The sequence below is a fragment of the Triturus cristatus genome, chromosome 10, assembly GCF_964204655.1.
Source record: "Triturus cristatus chromosome 10, aTriCri1.1, whole genome shotgun sequence".
NCBI lineage: Eukaryota > Metazoa > Chordata > Amphibia > Caudata > Salamandridae > Triturus > Triturus cristatus.
In genome coordinates, this window is record NC_140593.1 from 573143096 (window position 1) to 573159945 (window position 16850).

The window sequence follows — 16850 nt, forward strand, 5'->3', positions numbered from 1 at the left end:
GTTGTTACACGCTTTCTAAAAGGCATTTCTCACACGTTCCCTCCTGTCCCTTTTGTAATGCCTCAGTGGGACTTGAATCTTGTTCTCACATTTCTAATGTGTGCTCCCTTTGAGCCTCTTCATAATTGTCCTCTTCATCTGCTGACGCTTAAGACTGCTTTTCTGGTAGCCATCACCTCGGCTAGACGGGTGAGTGAGCTCCAGGCTTTATCTTCAAAGCCTCCCTTTCTCTCTGTTCATCCAGACAAGGTTGTCCTTCGGCCTCGTCCCTCCTTTCTTCCGAAGGTGGTGACTCCATTTCATCTTGGGCAGTCTGTCACCTTGCCCACCTTCTTTCCGCCTCCGCATCCTTCCAAAGAGGAAGAGCGGCTCCACCGTCTGGACCCAAAACGTGCGCTCTCCTTTTATTTGGACCGCACAAAGCAGTTCCGGGTGGACGACCAACTTTTCGTTGGATACGTGGGTGCTAAGAAGGGGAAAGCTGTGCACAAGCGGACCATCTCTCGGTGGGTCGTTTTGCGCATCAAAATGTGTTATTCCTTGGCAAAAAAGGACCCTCCTGCTGGGCTGCGCGCCTATTCTACTCGGGCCACAGCAGCTACTACTGCTTTGGGACGGGGTGTCCCTTTGCAGGACATCTGTCAGGCGGCGACGTGGGCTTCGCTACACGCGTTTGCCAGGCATTATTGTCTTGACAGCCAAGTCCGGAGGGATGGCTTCTTTGGCCGTTCTGTCCTCCAGGACTTTCTGGTGTGATCTTGGTTCGCAGACCCACCACCGGGGATGGTATTGCTTGGGTATCTATTCTAAGGTGAGGTATCTAACTAACGTGTTTCTTTCAGATGAACAAGTTACTTACCTTCGGTAACGATGTATCTGTAAGAAACATTAGTTAGTTAGATTCCTCACCGACCCACCCATCCTCCCCGTTCTGCGAACTGACATCTAGGGTTAAGGTTATCCTTTTCAGGCCCCTAGATTTTATTTTTGGCACCAGTGTCGGTCTTTGCATGGCTCTGCGTTCCTGGCGCGGAAAGCTATGTACAAGAACTGACATCAGCGCGCGAGGGCGGCGTCTAAGTACTCCGACGACGTCATTCCGGCGCACGACGCCGACGACGGACGCGGAGCCGCAGACGACGCCTAGCGACGCGCAAGGGGTATTGCTGACGAAAAATCTTCCGGATCCAGTCTGACGCCTGGGGATATTCTAAGGTGAGGACTCACAGATACATCGTTACCGAAGGTAAGTAACTTGTTCAACGGCCTAAAACAAGGCTGCCTGTTGGCCCCTTTACCGTTTCACCTATAAACTGCCGACTTTCGCAGTGTGATGCTGGTCTTTTTTTCCTCCAAATTAGGGAATGGTGATTTACCAATCTGATTGCACATAGATGGTCTCATCCTATTGGATCTCTTCCCTGTAGGTCATCAGCACATACTCGACCAGTTATCTAAGTATGCCAGTTATAGCCACCTAATAACTAATATTGCCAAAAGTAAGGGTACAATCTTTTATAAAGTTCAGGCGAAGGCTAAATTTAGGTGGCATCTAGACGAGTTAACACTGGAAGTAGTTATTGATTATGAATATTTGCGTTGGCGTTCTCTAATAATTTAGCTTGGAGCAGAACAATTCCAGAAACAAATTGGATCGTTAGCTGCTGTTGGAAGTTTCTTGCTTGAGTGAGAAGTAAAAGCACACAGACCCTATCTATAAAGAAAAAAAATCCCTCAATGTCATTATTCAGAATAAAATCCCTTCTCCAGATCACGATTTGTTGTTAAATAACTAGATGGAAAATTGTGGAAAGGCTTTCTAGCCGTGTGGTAGGGGCTTTCTATTAAAGGCATTTGCCTTTACATAGGCATGTTTGGTATTACTTATAAGAGTCCAGTTTTAATTCTTAGGTACTTCTACCAGGGGCCGTATTACTAATGTGACACACTTTCCTTGTTTGAGTCACTGCGCACCTTTCAAAAGGTGCACCCTGCGCAAACATGTAAAGTGTGCCATATTAGAATTAATGTGCTGCCCTGAGGGCAGCTGTGAACAGCTGTTTAAAAGCTGCTCCTTGTGTCCTTGTGCAGTCAACAATCCGCCTGCACCTTTAAGGGGGATTAGAGATCCACATGCTGGTGGGTGCAGTGAGGGACTGCACCCGCCTGCAGGGGGATATCTGAGGGGTTCCTGGGATCCCATTTCTCCCACAAGAGGGCTGCCTTTATGAGACGCTCTGAAAGTGCTCCAACTTATTTGATATAGACATCTAGCTGCAGATTCCTTACCTTTGAATTCTCCCCAGGTGCCTGACTGGATACGGAATTTCTTTCCAGCAGTACTTCTGCACGTCATTAAAGGGCGTCCGGCGACTCCGTAGCGACGTTGAACACTTGATGTGACTTCGAAAGAGTCAATATATGCCCTTTCCCAACGCGTTGACGTCCGTTTCGTCTTTTCCGCGCTTGAATGCAGATCCGATAAGCGGTTCCTCAAACCGTTTTTTATACCTTGACGTTTTTGTCGAACGGAACAGTGTGCCTTTAAACAACTTATCGTGTCCTCAGGGTTCAAGCCTTGTTGGTCATGTGGATAACAAATGTCTGCCACGGACCCTCACTCTTTTTGTATGTAGTGCCTGGGTGAGCACTGTGACTCCGAAGAGTGAGACTCTTTTAGCCAACTTCACCCGGATGTGCTGAGGGAACATCGAATGAAGCTCCTAGCGGTGTGGATGTTTCAGTCTTCCAAGACTTCCCGTCGACCTCGGTCCCCTTCGTGCTCCACGAACCTTCTGTGGGCCCGATCTAGGAGCTGTTCCCCTGGACGTCACACTCCATTGACGTCCCATGGTAAGTCACGACGTAGGCTGTCGAAGTCGTGGTCCCACTGACTTAGTCACATATAACCTGTCCCAATTTTCGGTTGAAGAGTCAGTGCACAAGTTTACCCCGTGCCTCCCAATATACCCTAGAGCCGGGCTGACTCTTACCCAGATGAGAGAATATTGCATTTCTCTTCATACTATCTTTTTGTCTTCACCTTCCCCTGGAGCGCCCTCGGCCCCATGAGGTGCACGAACCCATGAATGTGCAGGCGGGTTCGCCCTCAGCTTCGCTTCGGCCTTTGAATTCCAGATCCAGTTTGACGCCAGTGCGCAGCCCTTCAGGATTACCACCTTCGGCACCTGGGTTTGGTCAACCGTCTCCGACGATGGCGCTGCCCGATGCCCCACCACTTCCCCTCCCGGACCCTCACACATCACCTCTTCGGCATCAGGTGTGGCGGATGTGGAGCCACCCACCTCAGACACCTTTCCTCAGCTCTCTATAGTCCCCCCTCCTGTGTTTCCTTCTAAGGGACATGATTATGGAAGTGATGGAGAGGATTCAGAGTTTCACCATCTCATCTCTGAGATGGCCCAACCTCCTTGGAGACTAGCTGGTTGATTGATTTGGGCGAACTTAGTGGCTTAGAGGTTTCCACAGCCTCTGGTCTCCTGTCGGTCTGGCTTCTGTGGAAAAGACCACTTATCCCTTACTTGGTGTCCTCCATCAAGGTCAAACGGGGGTTGAGCCGGTGCTTCCTTATAGTGAGGCTCTATTTGAAATTTAGTTACGGGCTTGGGCTAAACCTGATGCAGGGACCCCAGTGGATCTATTTTTCACCGACACTGTTTGGCCCCACTCTTAGTTAGAAATGCCATCCTGACTCCAGGTGAAGGCCCGCTCTCCATCAAACTTGAGCATGGGATGTCCTGTGATTAAGCATCACACCTGGTGGTGTGTGAGGACAACTTGTCACATTTTTGTATATGTCCAATAACTCACATTGAGTAGAACTGTGAGGGATGCATATTCTAAAATTTAGAAATCTTGAGTACCTCTTTTTATGTGGATATAATGAAGACATTCGCCATCGCCATATGCTGTGTAATGCTGGGGGGTTTCCTTCCAATTGACTTAGTTTTCCTGTGATTTTTCTTTTAGAGACATTCTTTCCTGAGCTCCATACGTGGTGTCGTCTATGTACAGCATCCTTTCTGGGGCTCAACTTTAAATACTTGCTATTTCTTTGGACTTCCATTTTTGTGGGCAACTTGTCTCTCTGGCCATGATGTACCTCCTCTATCTTGTCCAATGACCGGTTACATTCTTTCCTCTCGGGTATAATGGAGGCATTCCAGTTCTAGCCTTCCTGATGTTAGCTCTTGTGTCGGCTTCTTTTATCCTTGCTGTCTTCTTTCATATTATAACCTTCTGGGTCTGGTTATAGCTGCATTGATCGGTTGGCCTTGTGTTCTAGTGTAGCGGCCGCTCTTTTTCTTCTGTGTGTGATGTTCTCAGACTCTTCATTCTCTTTTTCAGTTGTATTGCATGTTTTTGACCCAAAACACTTACTGTCTCTGACATCATTGGGTAATTTGGGGTCCTTGACCACGTACATTATTTTCTGTTTTAATGTTTTTATATATATCATTTTTGTCCAATAATTGCATGCCGCATGAATCGGAATTGACGTATGCAGATAAATTCCATGATGCTGGCCATATGGCTTAGAAATGCCTATTGCCTAAACGTTTTGAACAACTGCATGCCGTTTGGAATAGACGAGGGTTTTTAAATAATGTCCTTCCAGTGTAGTTCAGTGAAAGCCCTTTTCTATTCGGAGCAGCATAGTCAAATGCCGTGAATTTTATGGATGTTGCATTGAGATTCTGTAGCAGTATTGTATGTGGCATGCAGTCGATCACGCATTAAATCGTTAATTGCGTAAATGTTTTTTCTCCTTTTGGGATTGTAAATATTCATTTTGATATGTACTTACTATCTATCAATGAGAGAACCAAGTTGCAGTTTGTTCTCTATATTTGTTTCACCAGGTGTATTTAATCACTAGCAAAATGGTGCTAAGCAGTTTGATACAGGCTGCTTGCTGCCGAAACGTGACATGCATTTTGGTCCGGTGGTTTTGACACAATAAACAGATTATTTCTCGCATTGACGAGGTCCTGGCCTTTTCGAATGATGGAAAGTTTTTTCGATAGTGTGTGTGTGTGTGTGTGTGTGTGTGTGTGTGTGTGTGTATATATATATATATATATATATACACACACACGCATGTTGATACACATTGATACATATGTGTTTATTTTACTAAGGATATATATATTCTCTCCTATATATCCTTTCTTCTTCTGTCACATCTACTAGTGTTTTTTTTTCTTCCTATTTGAGTATCTTTCTGGGTGATTCCATGGGTGCTACTTCTAGATCTGGTAGTTTTTTCCTCAGGGCAACTATTGTGTTCTGTTGCTTTTGCCGTCTTCTTATTCGTCTGCTGCTCCATGCTCCTCCTTGTCCATGGGTTCTTTGTTTTCCTTATTAATGTTTCTACTAAACATTTTGGCGTGATATTGCTTTTTTCCTGCGGTGCGGAACTCTGCTCCCTAGCGTTAGCTTTAAATTCCCACTCATGGCCTACCCTTTCGGTTCTGCTGTGTAATTGATCTTGTTTTTGGGTTAATATTGCATGTTTTCTGTGGACACATTTTTTGCAGAGTTTTCTTGCTAGCCTTCTTGCCTTAGGATGGTCAGTCTGTTCTGCTTTCTCTTGTACCGGGTAGACACTGGCTAGTTCTATTCAGGGATTTGGATCTAATCATTTCACAGACCCTCCTCCGGGCATGGGTTTCTGATTTAAAGGTAAGGAATCTGCGGCTAGATGTCTGTATAAGATGATTACGTTACTTACCTTCAGTACTGCCTTATCTGGTAGAGACAGGATCCAGCCACAGATTTCTTACTGACCATCCCATCCACCCACTCTGTGGGCTGATTTATACTTACCTTCTTTGTCCTGCTTGTTATCGGGATATTCCTCCTGAGTAAAATTAGGATCCTCTCCTCGCATATGCGCATGTATTGGCAGAGGGACTGAGTGAAATATGCATTTTCGTATTGGCACACTGTTTCCTTAGTCAGTTTATGTAAGTGGCTCTGCCTATTTGGCGTGGAATGTTGTCACAGAAGAAATCAACGTCATGTGTTAGGAAGGCTCTTAAATGGACTCCATCGACGTCACATCCGGTAAACAAGGTCGCTACGGAGTCGCTCGATGCACTCTACCGACTGCTGGAATTTTTTTTCCAGATCGAGTCTGGCGCCTGGAGAGAATTTAAAGGTAAGGAATGTGGATAGATCCTGTCTCTACTAGATAAGCCGTTACCAAAGGTAAGTAACTTATTCTTGGTGGTAGACTTACTATGCACCTCTTAAAGGCATGTTTGCCCTTGCGCCCACATCGGAAATTCGGCGCGGTCGCAGAGGCAGAGAGATTCCCTCATGTCCCTAGGACCACACCCCATGCAAATGAGGGAACATCCTCTTATGACTGTGCTTGCGCAGTATGTGCGTTAGCACTATCTGTATTACAGAACGGGGCACACAAGTGTCTGCGCCCCTTCGGTAATACTATTTTGGCCTGAGGGCGCTCAAAGTGGGTGCCCCTGGGCACAATGTATAATAAGGGCCCTATTGGCTTTGGGCTGGCTGTCTCTTTAAAAAGCTTGATATTTGTGGAGACAAAGTCAGCTTTTGTCAAGCTTCTCCAGGCAGGATGTTTTGGGCTGAATGTCGTCCGGCTGCCTAAAGAAATTTTTAAAGTGAGTCACCAAAGAGCAGAGACTTCAATCCAATCAGGCAAACTCAATGGGAGATGAAGCAGCTAAATCCTGTATTACAGACTGCTGTAATGGCCAATTTAGAGGCAGAAGTTAGGCAATTCTTTTTTAAAGTAAAATTAGGCAGTTTCCCCCAGAGAGATGTGGATGAGGCAGAAAGCCAACAAAGAATTGTATCTCCTTCGTAGAGAGGCCCATACAGTACCTTTCTCATACCCTCTACGCATACCCGATATTGTATTTGCAATTCCAAAATGATATAAGGCCCTTGTTTTTAGGAGGGAGCATAAGAACAGCACCTGCATCAAGATCCTTGAGAGTAAATATTTGCTATTGTTTTGTGGGAATTCTATTAACATTTTTAGTAGTTTAATAGGCTGGTTTTATTTATGGTCTTGCAAAATGTAACATTAATTGTGATTTTGTTATCAATTACTAAGATTTGAGGAATACTTTTAAGTATTGCGATGAATTGTTCTTAATTATACAGTAATAAACTCACTTTTCTTACTGGTAGTTTGCTTTCCGTCAAGGATCATAGTGTATTTTTTATGTTGTTTATTTTTTAAGTAAATGATGTTTTATGTGGAATAAAATGTGGTATTTAAGAATGGTATTGTGTTTTAAAGTTTTATTGTCCAGTGGGGACAATGGAGATCCAATAGTTGGTGACAGCAGCACTAGACATACTTCTGAGGGAGTCTAATTACAGGGGGTCTACTGGGGTTGGAATGACCTTCACACCTACATTGCCCCCTACCCCCCCTTCCAAATTTAAGGGCCCATATATGGTAAACAGCTTGTTAAAATCAACATTTTAAGGTTATAGAGAGTTTTCCACTGGGCCACTGTTTCCTACCAGTAACTTGGACTCCTTTTTAGATTCATACTGATTCTTTAACCTGCTTTATATTCTGGACTGAAAGGAAAAAGGATGTGGTTCAATTGTTCTGGGATGATGGTGATCAGCGTCAAACTAACCCGATGAACTAGAGAGAAGGAAAAATCTTTGTTTGCATTGCTTGTGCACCTTCATATAGTTCGCTGTACTACTTTATTTTTTTGTAGAAAAAAAACCTATTCTCTTGTGAAGATGAAACAATGACTGGACATTTGATCAATTGTGCTATATTTGTGTTTTAAAACTACCAGAGATTTTATTGCCACATTATCCTTCATGGGTAGGCTTTGACTCATTCATCTTGCTAAGCAGGCAATGCTTATCACAAGAATTACCCAATACTTCGTCGTGGCTTTGAAATGGAGAATTGGTCTGAGCAGAAAGACAGAAATCCATGTTAACTCACTCGTCATCGATGCGTGGACACCATTCCTTATGGTAATAGTTCTGGCATTGAATATTTTGGGTGTTTGAGAGCTACTCCACAACTAATTCCAACTATTGCCCTTCGGGCAGGCAAATGGTCTTTTGTGCCAGAAATGTCCAAACTCATGTTTTCCTATACTAACTTCAAATCCATGCAAGTGAAAATCTCACAATCCTAGAGTATTGTAGGTGTGGTAAGATCTTGGACAATTGCAGGATGATTTTCCATACATACATTTGGTTACACATAGAGCTTGTTTCAAAATCAAACCACCTTCTCTAGCATTGAATTGCGATACCCAGGTCATTTTAAATGTCATCATTTATGTTTGTTTTTCCTACTTAGGTGAAGCTCTACAAAAGTGAAAATCTGGACAATCCAATCCAAACGGTTTCTTTGGGACAGTCCCTTTTTTTCCATTTCCCACCACTTCTCAGAGATGGAGAGGTATGTGGTCTTTGGAATGATGCTTTTTCCACAACAGCGTTGAACTGCAGTATTGGGTTAAATTCATTGCTTGTAAGGGTTTAAACGTTGTCTGTGATCCCTTGATCCAGTAAGGCGGACCTTGAGAATGTGTGTGAGGTACAAGGAGTTGCTTTTCTTAAAAGCTGTATGTAAGGGGAAGTGGGATTGAAAACTGGAAAGTAATAACTGAATTCCTAATGTCATTTTTGGATTAGTGCATAACTAAGTCAGGGAGTCGGAATGTGATGAAGCGTTGTAAAAAAGAGAGAATAAAATGAGAATAAAGTTAAATCTTGGAATATAGTGATATTAATGTTTTGGGGATGTAGCAGGAAAAAGTGTACATTATGTTAGCTTTCATCCAATAGGAGGAGAGGGTTGCAGCTGTTTTGGGTGTTGAGAGGAAGGTATTTATTTTAAACCTGTGGCTGAAACCAATAAGAGGTTAATACTGTGTAATCTATTTTGACATTCTAATCAATGTTCAGTTAAATTACTAGAAGGGTAACCTCTTCATATTGTCCAGCAATCACGGAGTGGTGAAAGGCGATTCTAGTGGCACCTGCAAACTACACAAGAGTCACCTTGGAAATTGATTTTGCAAAATTTTGTGGATTGTACTCGATGAAAAAGGAATATGGGATCTGGCATTATTCCCCACTGCACTATGTTCAGTTTGGTTGGAGGCCCAGTTTTGACAACTCTTGCCAAACCTGGTCTATAGAGTTACTATTGGCTGGAAGTTACTTTTGAAGTGAGAGGAACTGTATTGCCTGTTTGACATGTGAGAAGTTAGTCATTGTTTCAGGGATGCGTGAGGCAGAGGAATAACACATGTTAATGCAACATGTATGTGATATTTCTATAGTGAGATCTTGGCAAAAAGGCAGCAGAGTGATGTACATGGTCAAAGTCCAGCATAAAGAAGTGAGCTAGCTAGTTTGTGGTCTGTCAAGGCTCTGTGATGCAGTGTTCTCTAAAGAGGTGTGTCTTCAACTGTTTCCGTAACTTGGAGCAGCTTTGGGACAGTCCAAATGGATACGAGAATTTTGTTCCTAAACCTGGGTGCATAGAAGGAAATGGCCTGTTGCATTGTGTTTTTTTCCTTTTTTTATTCTTCTTAATCTGCAGTCTGATGTGTCCTGGCTGCAGGTTTGCAGAGAACCACCGGCGATGATGAGCATGTAGGGATTCTGGTTGAGATGGCTTTGTAATTGATGCTAGCTATGTTATGTCGATTTGTATAGGGCACTAATCACTCAAGAGAGTATCCAGGCGTTTGGTCAGGTGTGTGTCGACAATGTGCTTATACAAAGAACCTGGTTTTCAGCTTCTTGAGGAACTCGAGAAGTAAGGCGGGAGCTCTGATGTGTTGAGGGAGGTCATTCTATGTCTTGGACGCGATGTAGGAGAATGAGCTACCTCCAGTTTTGCTTTTGCGGACGCGTGGAATGTGTGAGAGTGAAAATGAGGCAGAGCGTAGATGACTGGTGAGTTGGTGAAAGTGTGTGAGGCTGTTCAAGTATTCTGGTTCTGTGTTGTGTAAGGCTTTGTATGTGTACATGAAAAGTTTGAATTGGCTGAGCTTGTGAATGGGGAGCCCGTGAAGCTACCTGAGGTTTCGAGTGATGAAGGTGCGGCTGGGAAGGTTGAGTATGACTCTTGCAGCGGTGTTCTGGATGGTCTGAAGTCTGTAAAGTAGTTGTTTGGAGATTCCGACAAAGAGAGTGTTGCTGTAGTCCAATTGAGTGCTTGTGTCATGGTCTGTCAGTTGTTCTTATGCAACCATATGAAGATATTTTCCACATGCTTAGGTTGTGGAAGCAGGAGGTGCACACTGCGTTGTCATGTTAAGCTTGTCATCTAGGATGATCCCTAGATTTCTTGCACGGTCTGTGGGTGTTGGTCCTATCTCTGACGGCCACCTGGTGGTTTCCCATGGGGAGGTCTTGTTGCCAGGCAGATGGTTTGCATCCACTCTGCTACCATGGTCATGCAGTTGGTGAAGTTGGTTCTAGTGGTGATTATCTTGCCTGTCAAGGAGAGGATGAGATGGATGTCATCAACGTAGTAGATAATAGTGATGTCTTCTGATTGGATGATGTTGGCGAGCAGCGTCATGTATATGTTGAAAAGGGTGTTGCTGATGGACCATCCCTGTTGGACTCTACATATCCTTTCTTTGTTTCTGATGTGAAGGATGGCAGCCTGACCCTTTGGGTTCTTTCGGTGAGGAAGGAAGAGATCCATTTTAAAACGGCTCCTTGTATGCCAATCTCGTGGAGTATTCTAATGAAGGTTTTATGGGAGACTGTGTCGAAGGCCACGGAGATATCAAGTAGGATGAGAGCCACTGTTTCTCCTCGGTCCAGGATGATTGGAATGTCATCAGTCGCCACAACAAGTGCTGTTTTGGTGCTATGGTTCTTTCTGAGTCCTGTTTGAGTGTTGCCTATAAGATGGCCAAGTTCGAAGTGGGTTGTGAGTTGCTGGTTGATGGCCTTCTCAATCACTTTGGCTGGATAGGGGAGCAGGGAGATGGTTCGGAAATTGTTCAGTTGATTTGGGTTGGCTGTGAGCTTCTTGAGGAGAGTGTTGACTTCTGCAAGATTCCATTCATCCGGGAAAATGGCAGATGTGATGGAAGTGTAGATGATGTGTGTCAGGGAGGTGCTTATTGCTGATGTTCCCAGGTTGTAGATTTGGTGGGGCCATGGGTCTGGTGGGGGCCCCTGAGTGGATGGTCTGCTTGACTGCTACTGTGTCGTTTCTGGTGACGGTCCATTTGGTCAGATGGCCTTCTTCGTTGACCGTGGGTAGGTTAGCAGTGAATTCTCTGGGGTTGGATTGGTGCACAAAGTTGTTGTTGATGTTTGTGATTTTGGTGTGGAAGAAGTGGTATAGGTTTTCGCAGAGTTATTGGGAGGCAGTGATGTTGGCTGTGGCTGAGGGCGAGGTGAAATCCTTAATAATCAAGAAGATCTCTTTGCAGCTGTTGCAGCTTCCTCCGATGTGGTCCACTAGTGCTTTTTTTGTTGGTGTGTATTATTTGCTTGTGATACCGTCTGTCAGTAGTGTCGTGACTGGCTCTCCATTTCCTTTCTAGCTGTTTTCAGTGTTGTTTGTAGTTTCTGAGGTTTTCTTTGTACCAGCTGGCCTGCTTGTTTGATTTTCCTTGCTTGATGGGTGCAAGGGAGTCAGCGCAGTTCATGATCTAGCTGCTGATGTCCTTCCTTGTCAAGGTTGTCTGTGGGTCTAGGTTGATCCGTGCTGGGGAAGCTGAGCCAATATGCTTCTGTAAGGTAGGGGTGTTGACTTGAAGTGTGTTGATTCGGAAGTGGATGATGGAGTGGTTGGTCGATGTGAGCAGTGTGGTGGAGTTGTATTTGATACTGTCACTTGTGGTGAAGATGGGGCCCAGTGTGTTGTTGGTTTTAAGATGAGCAGGGTGATTCCGATGCTGCCTAGCTTTCGAGGAGTGCTGTGGAGCCGGGGTCTTTTCGGCCTTCCATGTGAATGTTGAGGTTACCGGGGAGAATGTAGGCTCTGGAGTTGATGGTGAGCAGAGCAATGAAGGTGATTTTAAAGATGCTGTTGGCTGTCAAGGAGAGCCAATGGAGTTTGATCAGGATGGGGCGATGTGATCATATTTCTTCAGACCCTGTATGAAACATGCTATGGTGTGTAGGAGGCTCTTAAGGGGTGCCAGCGTGGAGTCTGGGAGGCCATTGAGTAGGATATTGCCAGCATGCATATGAGGGCTTGAACTGCAGTTATGAAGTCACTTTCTGGATGGCATGGTTTCATTTTCTTTAGTATGGAAAGAGCTGGTTCCAGGCCATCTTTGTTTTTTGACAGTGTGTTCCTTAAGGGTGAGGTTGGTGTCCAGGGTGAATCCAAGTGACTTGGCATACAATGAAAGGTGGGCTTTAAATCCGTCAATGTTTGTCATTGAGCTAGGTTTGGACTGTTTCCTGTTTGTTGTTCTTGGTAAATAGCAGAATTCTGTCTGGGTATGAGCTTCAGATAGGAGCTGAACATCGACGTCTGGATGATATGCAGTCAGTGTTTGAGGCGTTGGATGTCTGACGCAAAGATGAAAATAAATTATAATCCTTGGATTCCTCTTTAATGCTGTTCCCATCTCACATTCTGTCTTGTAGCCCAAAATTAAACTGGTTTTATTCTTTCCCTACAGAATTATGTTGTGGTTCTGGACTCTACTTTGTCAAAATTTCAGTATGAGTACACCTCTCCTCAGGTTTCCTTCAGTGCTGATGGATACCACAAGCACATCACTTTAAAATTCAATCCCACGGTAAGACCAGGTTTACTCTCTTAGCATGCCTTTGTATGTTGCAATAGAAACAAATTCTGATGACAGTATTTTCAGGCTCCAAACCCCAAGGCTGACTAGGGTTCAGTCAATGAGGGATTGAAAACCATTGAGTTGATCTCTTAAGATGCCCTGTAAGTTGCTACAATCAGTGTTAAAAAGACGTTGAAACTCACAGGCTCCTTTGTAAGGAACTGATGGGACTGAATGGAGCTCATAGTCTGAGTTAATAGTGAAAACCGCAGATGTTATAGAAATCCCTACAATGCATTATTTATGTGCAGGTAAGAACAATTAAATGTTTTTATTGAAGCTGCCCCCTAAATCCTTCTCCTTGTTCGCCTTAGTGGCAACCTCCTACTATCTCAAGTGGTTGTTCACTTTTTTTCTGTCCAGTGGACCTGTACCATGGTGGTATATGACATCAGGCCCAGATCACAATAAGTTTTATGAGTAATAATAGTTTGTTTTTATTTCCATGAATTTGATATTACTGTCTTTGGTCTGTATTCTTTTATGGTGATTTTATTTACAGAATAAAGATTTATATTGATTGAATACGTTGTAGTTGGTGCCAAGCACTCTTAAGGGAAAAAAGTAGTCAAGCAAGCCATATATGGAATCAAATGCAGTATGCTTCATGTGCATTTGCCAGTGATCAACTGTGCACACATTAGAAGAGAAATGGCAGAAGGAAAATAAAAACCCATTTTGTTCTAAAAGACAAGAATAGCAGCGTTATTTTGCAGTTAAGATGCATCAACTTCCTTGACAGAGGGAGTTCTTTAGACAGACAAAAACCATTCCATGTTCCAGAGATTAGAGGATTGGTAGTGTTTTTAAGAGCTCTACCCTGTAGTAAACTTTCTCTGGACTCCAGGCAGTGTTTAGGCAATCACAGAAAGATCTGACCCCAACTTAGAAAGATAGAAGACGGACCACCACCCCTAATTCTTACTAGAGTAAGGAAAGTGGGCGTATCTAAGTCTGCATCTCTGGCTCTAACAAGTCTATCAAAGAGAGTAACACGTACATGAAAGCAGAGAATGAAACCTTTAGTTTGAAGCAAATTTTTAGAGTGGTACCACTGCGGGCACTCACAAAGGAGATATTTGGTTATCATATTTCAGAAGAATGCACCACTTTCATTTCACAACTCAGAAATGTTTATGTTCATACGTGAATATGTTTGTGTTTGTTGGTACTTGAACATGTTTGGACATTCATCAAGGACAAGGGAGGCATTTACAGTATTTACTTTGTAAAAAGTCAATGTACCCAGATGAAAAACGTGGAATATATGACCGCATTTATGATTGTCACTCAAGTTAAGGGAGATTATTGTGCACGTGTTTGACTTGGTTTTCTGACCCGGGGTATAAAAATCTCGGTGTAATTGAATCAGGGAAGAAAAAACAATGGACGTAGAAACGTCGGGAAAAGCACGATGAGTATTAATGGTTAGGGTTAAGAAAAGGATAAAATCTTAAGTCAGAAATAGTAAGAATTGTAAATGTAAATGTTTAAGCTAAAGGAAGAGGAGATTATAACCCCCCCCACCCCTTACAATAGTTTTAAAAAGTTACATTACTTTAAAAGAAAGAAGAACATTTGTTGTGATTAGACTCCGACCTCATGAAAATAATGCCTCGAGGTTGATGAAAAAGTAGTGGAGTCACCCAGATTATTCTGAAATTGAGATGTGATCCTAAGCTAAGAACTTTGCATCCTTATCAGCTTGCTGTAATATTTCTTTTGCAGAGAAAGTTACCTGAACAGGATATTGCCCAAGGTTCTTACATGGCACTGCCTCTGATCCTGCTCTTGATGCTGGCAGGCTACAACCATGAAAAGGTAGAAATACTACAGTGATAACATTTTGAACATTGCTCTTAATGTATTGATTTTCTACTGCCTTTAATGCAATGCCCTTTTTTATTATTTGTTTATTTCAAAGAATGTTACACGATTAGTACTATACCTAAAGATTTTGGCACCTTTTATTGCACATAGGTGTGATGCATGGATATCCGTATATCAGTCCCCCTTCATTTGTCTCGATTTTGTGATATTTGTTAGCATTTGAAGACATAAAACTCCCAACTAGAGAACCACTCTTTTAACTCACAGCATAGTAACCAGTTAACTCCCGCACAAGTAGCAGCACATTGTTCTTTCTCCTTTTAACTCTGTTTTCTGGTTGGCTTTCACCTCTACTATTGGTGTGTATTTTTTCGCCAAAATCACTCCTATACCAACTAGATATACAACCTTTTCATTTCTTAATAATGCATTTAGGGGGCATGGCTTGCCGCAATAATATTGGCATTTGAGTTAGGGATCATGGAATGGGCCAATAGATGCTATGTTTAATCTCCTTATAGAGAAAGCGGAAAGTGGAGGTGGACTAGCCGTGCAGTGGTGAAACTGCTCAGACCGCAGTCAGTGATGTGAAAGAGGGAGTGTTGTCCGGCACCTCCATCATTCTCCTTGCACAGGATTTACCACCATCTCTGGGAAGAAGATGACCCAGAGCTATCAAATTTTGAGAAGCGGACAAGCCAGGGCCTGGAAAAAAGCCGGAACTGGCACCTCCTTACTGGGAGGTGATGGGTACTGGCCATAGTGGAACAGGCTCCGGAGGAGATGACTCGCTGGAATTTGATTAGGCAAGAGGTGTTGTAGCTGATTTGCACGGGGTGTGGTGCTTCCCACAAATCTACCATTTTTTTATGCTGGGTGTTTAGAGGCGCTCGAGCTAGGATTGCAGAGGCCTGCGCTTTTGGGGAGGAGGGATCAGACTGCGCTGAGGGCTGCTGAGGTACTATGAAAGCATTTAAGGCACCCTGAAGGGTATCGGAAGGAGCCAGAGAGAGAGAGAGGCGGTGAGGTGCCCTGACTGGTTATACCACATAAGGGTGACTGATAGGCCTCAAGGCTTCCTCAGAAGGCCTCTACAGGTGACATTTGCTCTGTGCCCCCTGTTAATGTTGCAGACCTCTCCCGGTACCCCTAGGACCATCTGGAACAGTCGAGGGCTGTGGCATGAGCACACTGTGGAGTGAAGAGTGTGTCCGTTGGAGACGTGTTGGAGATTATACCAATATGGGTTGATAAAGTGACACGCTCAGCCCTAACTATGCTTTTCTAAAGGAGCCGTGATGGGATCACCCAGCTCCACCTCCTGCCAGAGAACCGAAGTTTAATCTAGGGCAGAGACCCTGACCCATCCTTAAAGGAAATTGTGGTATTCTGTATTATTTATTAGAGGACTTGTTTCTATTTAATAGTGTTCATATTTCTATGGTGCTTCTGCTGCTCTGGAATTTTGTTCATGCCATTAGAACTTCCACATGTCATAGTCCTGTTGACTGGCTTGGGAAGTTCCTGTCAGTTGATGGCAGCTGCAGTTGATGTTGGATGGGATCTCTATCTTGAGGAATAAACTTTGTGTTTACAACAACTTACTGCGTCCTGCTTTCATCTAAGATTTCACACTGGCGTAGTCGGCAGGCGCATGTGAAATTCTTCCTTCAAAAGAGATCTCAATACATGGAGATATAGAACTTTCTTCAAGCAACATTTGGTGAGAAACAACCAAATTATACATTAAGGCGCTTGGCATAAGTAAAAATAGTGTGTTTAAATGAAAGGTAAACGTTTGTGTATACTTATTTATGTTAGCGCTGTGAGCATCAGAAAATTCATTGACTTTAGGACTCCTGACATCGACGAACTTTAAATGTGTTTGGCTTAAGACTGTTCGAAATAAAAAAAAACATTTTACAGTTTATTTTCATGGAAAAATTGTCGTGGGAGCACCCGTGTTGCGCTTAGACGTGCTCTCCATGCCACTGGAATCAAGCTATCCTGGCTGAAGAGAGGTGAAACCCCGAAACCGGTCCTAGGATGCTTGTTTCCAGTCCAGGGAGATCTGGCTTGGCAGTTCGGGCTGGACTGTTCCCATGAGACACAGGGTCAAGACTGATTTGCATATGGCTGGGTTCAAACTGGAACGGCATGGTGAGCAAAAAA

General features: G+C 43.7%; 1 protein-coding gene across 1 annotated transcript in view; it reads left to right on the forward strand.

Annotated features, from left to right (window-relative positions):
• The window catches only part of LOC146789754 (BOS complex subunit NOMO1-like), a 343657-nt gene that overhangs the window by 295330 nt on the left and 31477 nt on the right, over positions 1-16850 (forward strand). Inside the window, exons 28-30 of the mRNA XM_085632091.1 lie at positions 8357-8458; positions 12678-12797; positions 14577-14669. Coding sequence (XP_085488217.1) covers positions 8357-8458; positions 12678-12797; positions 14577-14669 — 315 coding nt within the window. The remainder of the gene's footprint in view (positions 1-8356; positions 8459-12677; positions 12798-14576; positions 14670-16850) is intronic.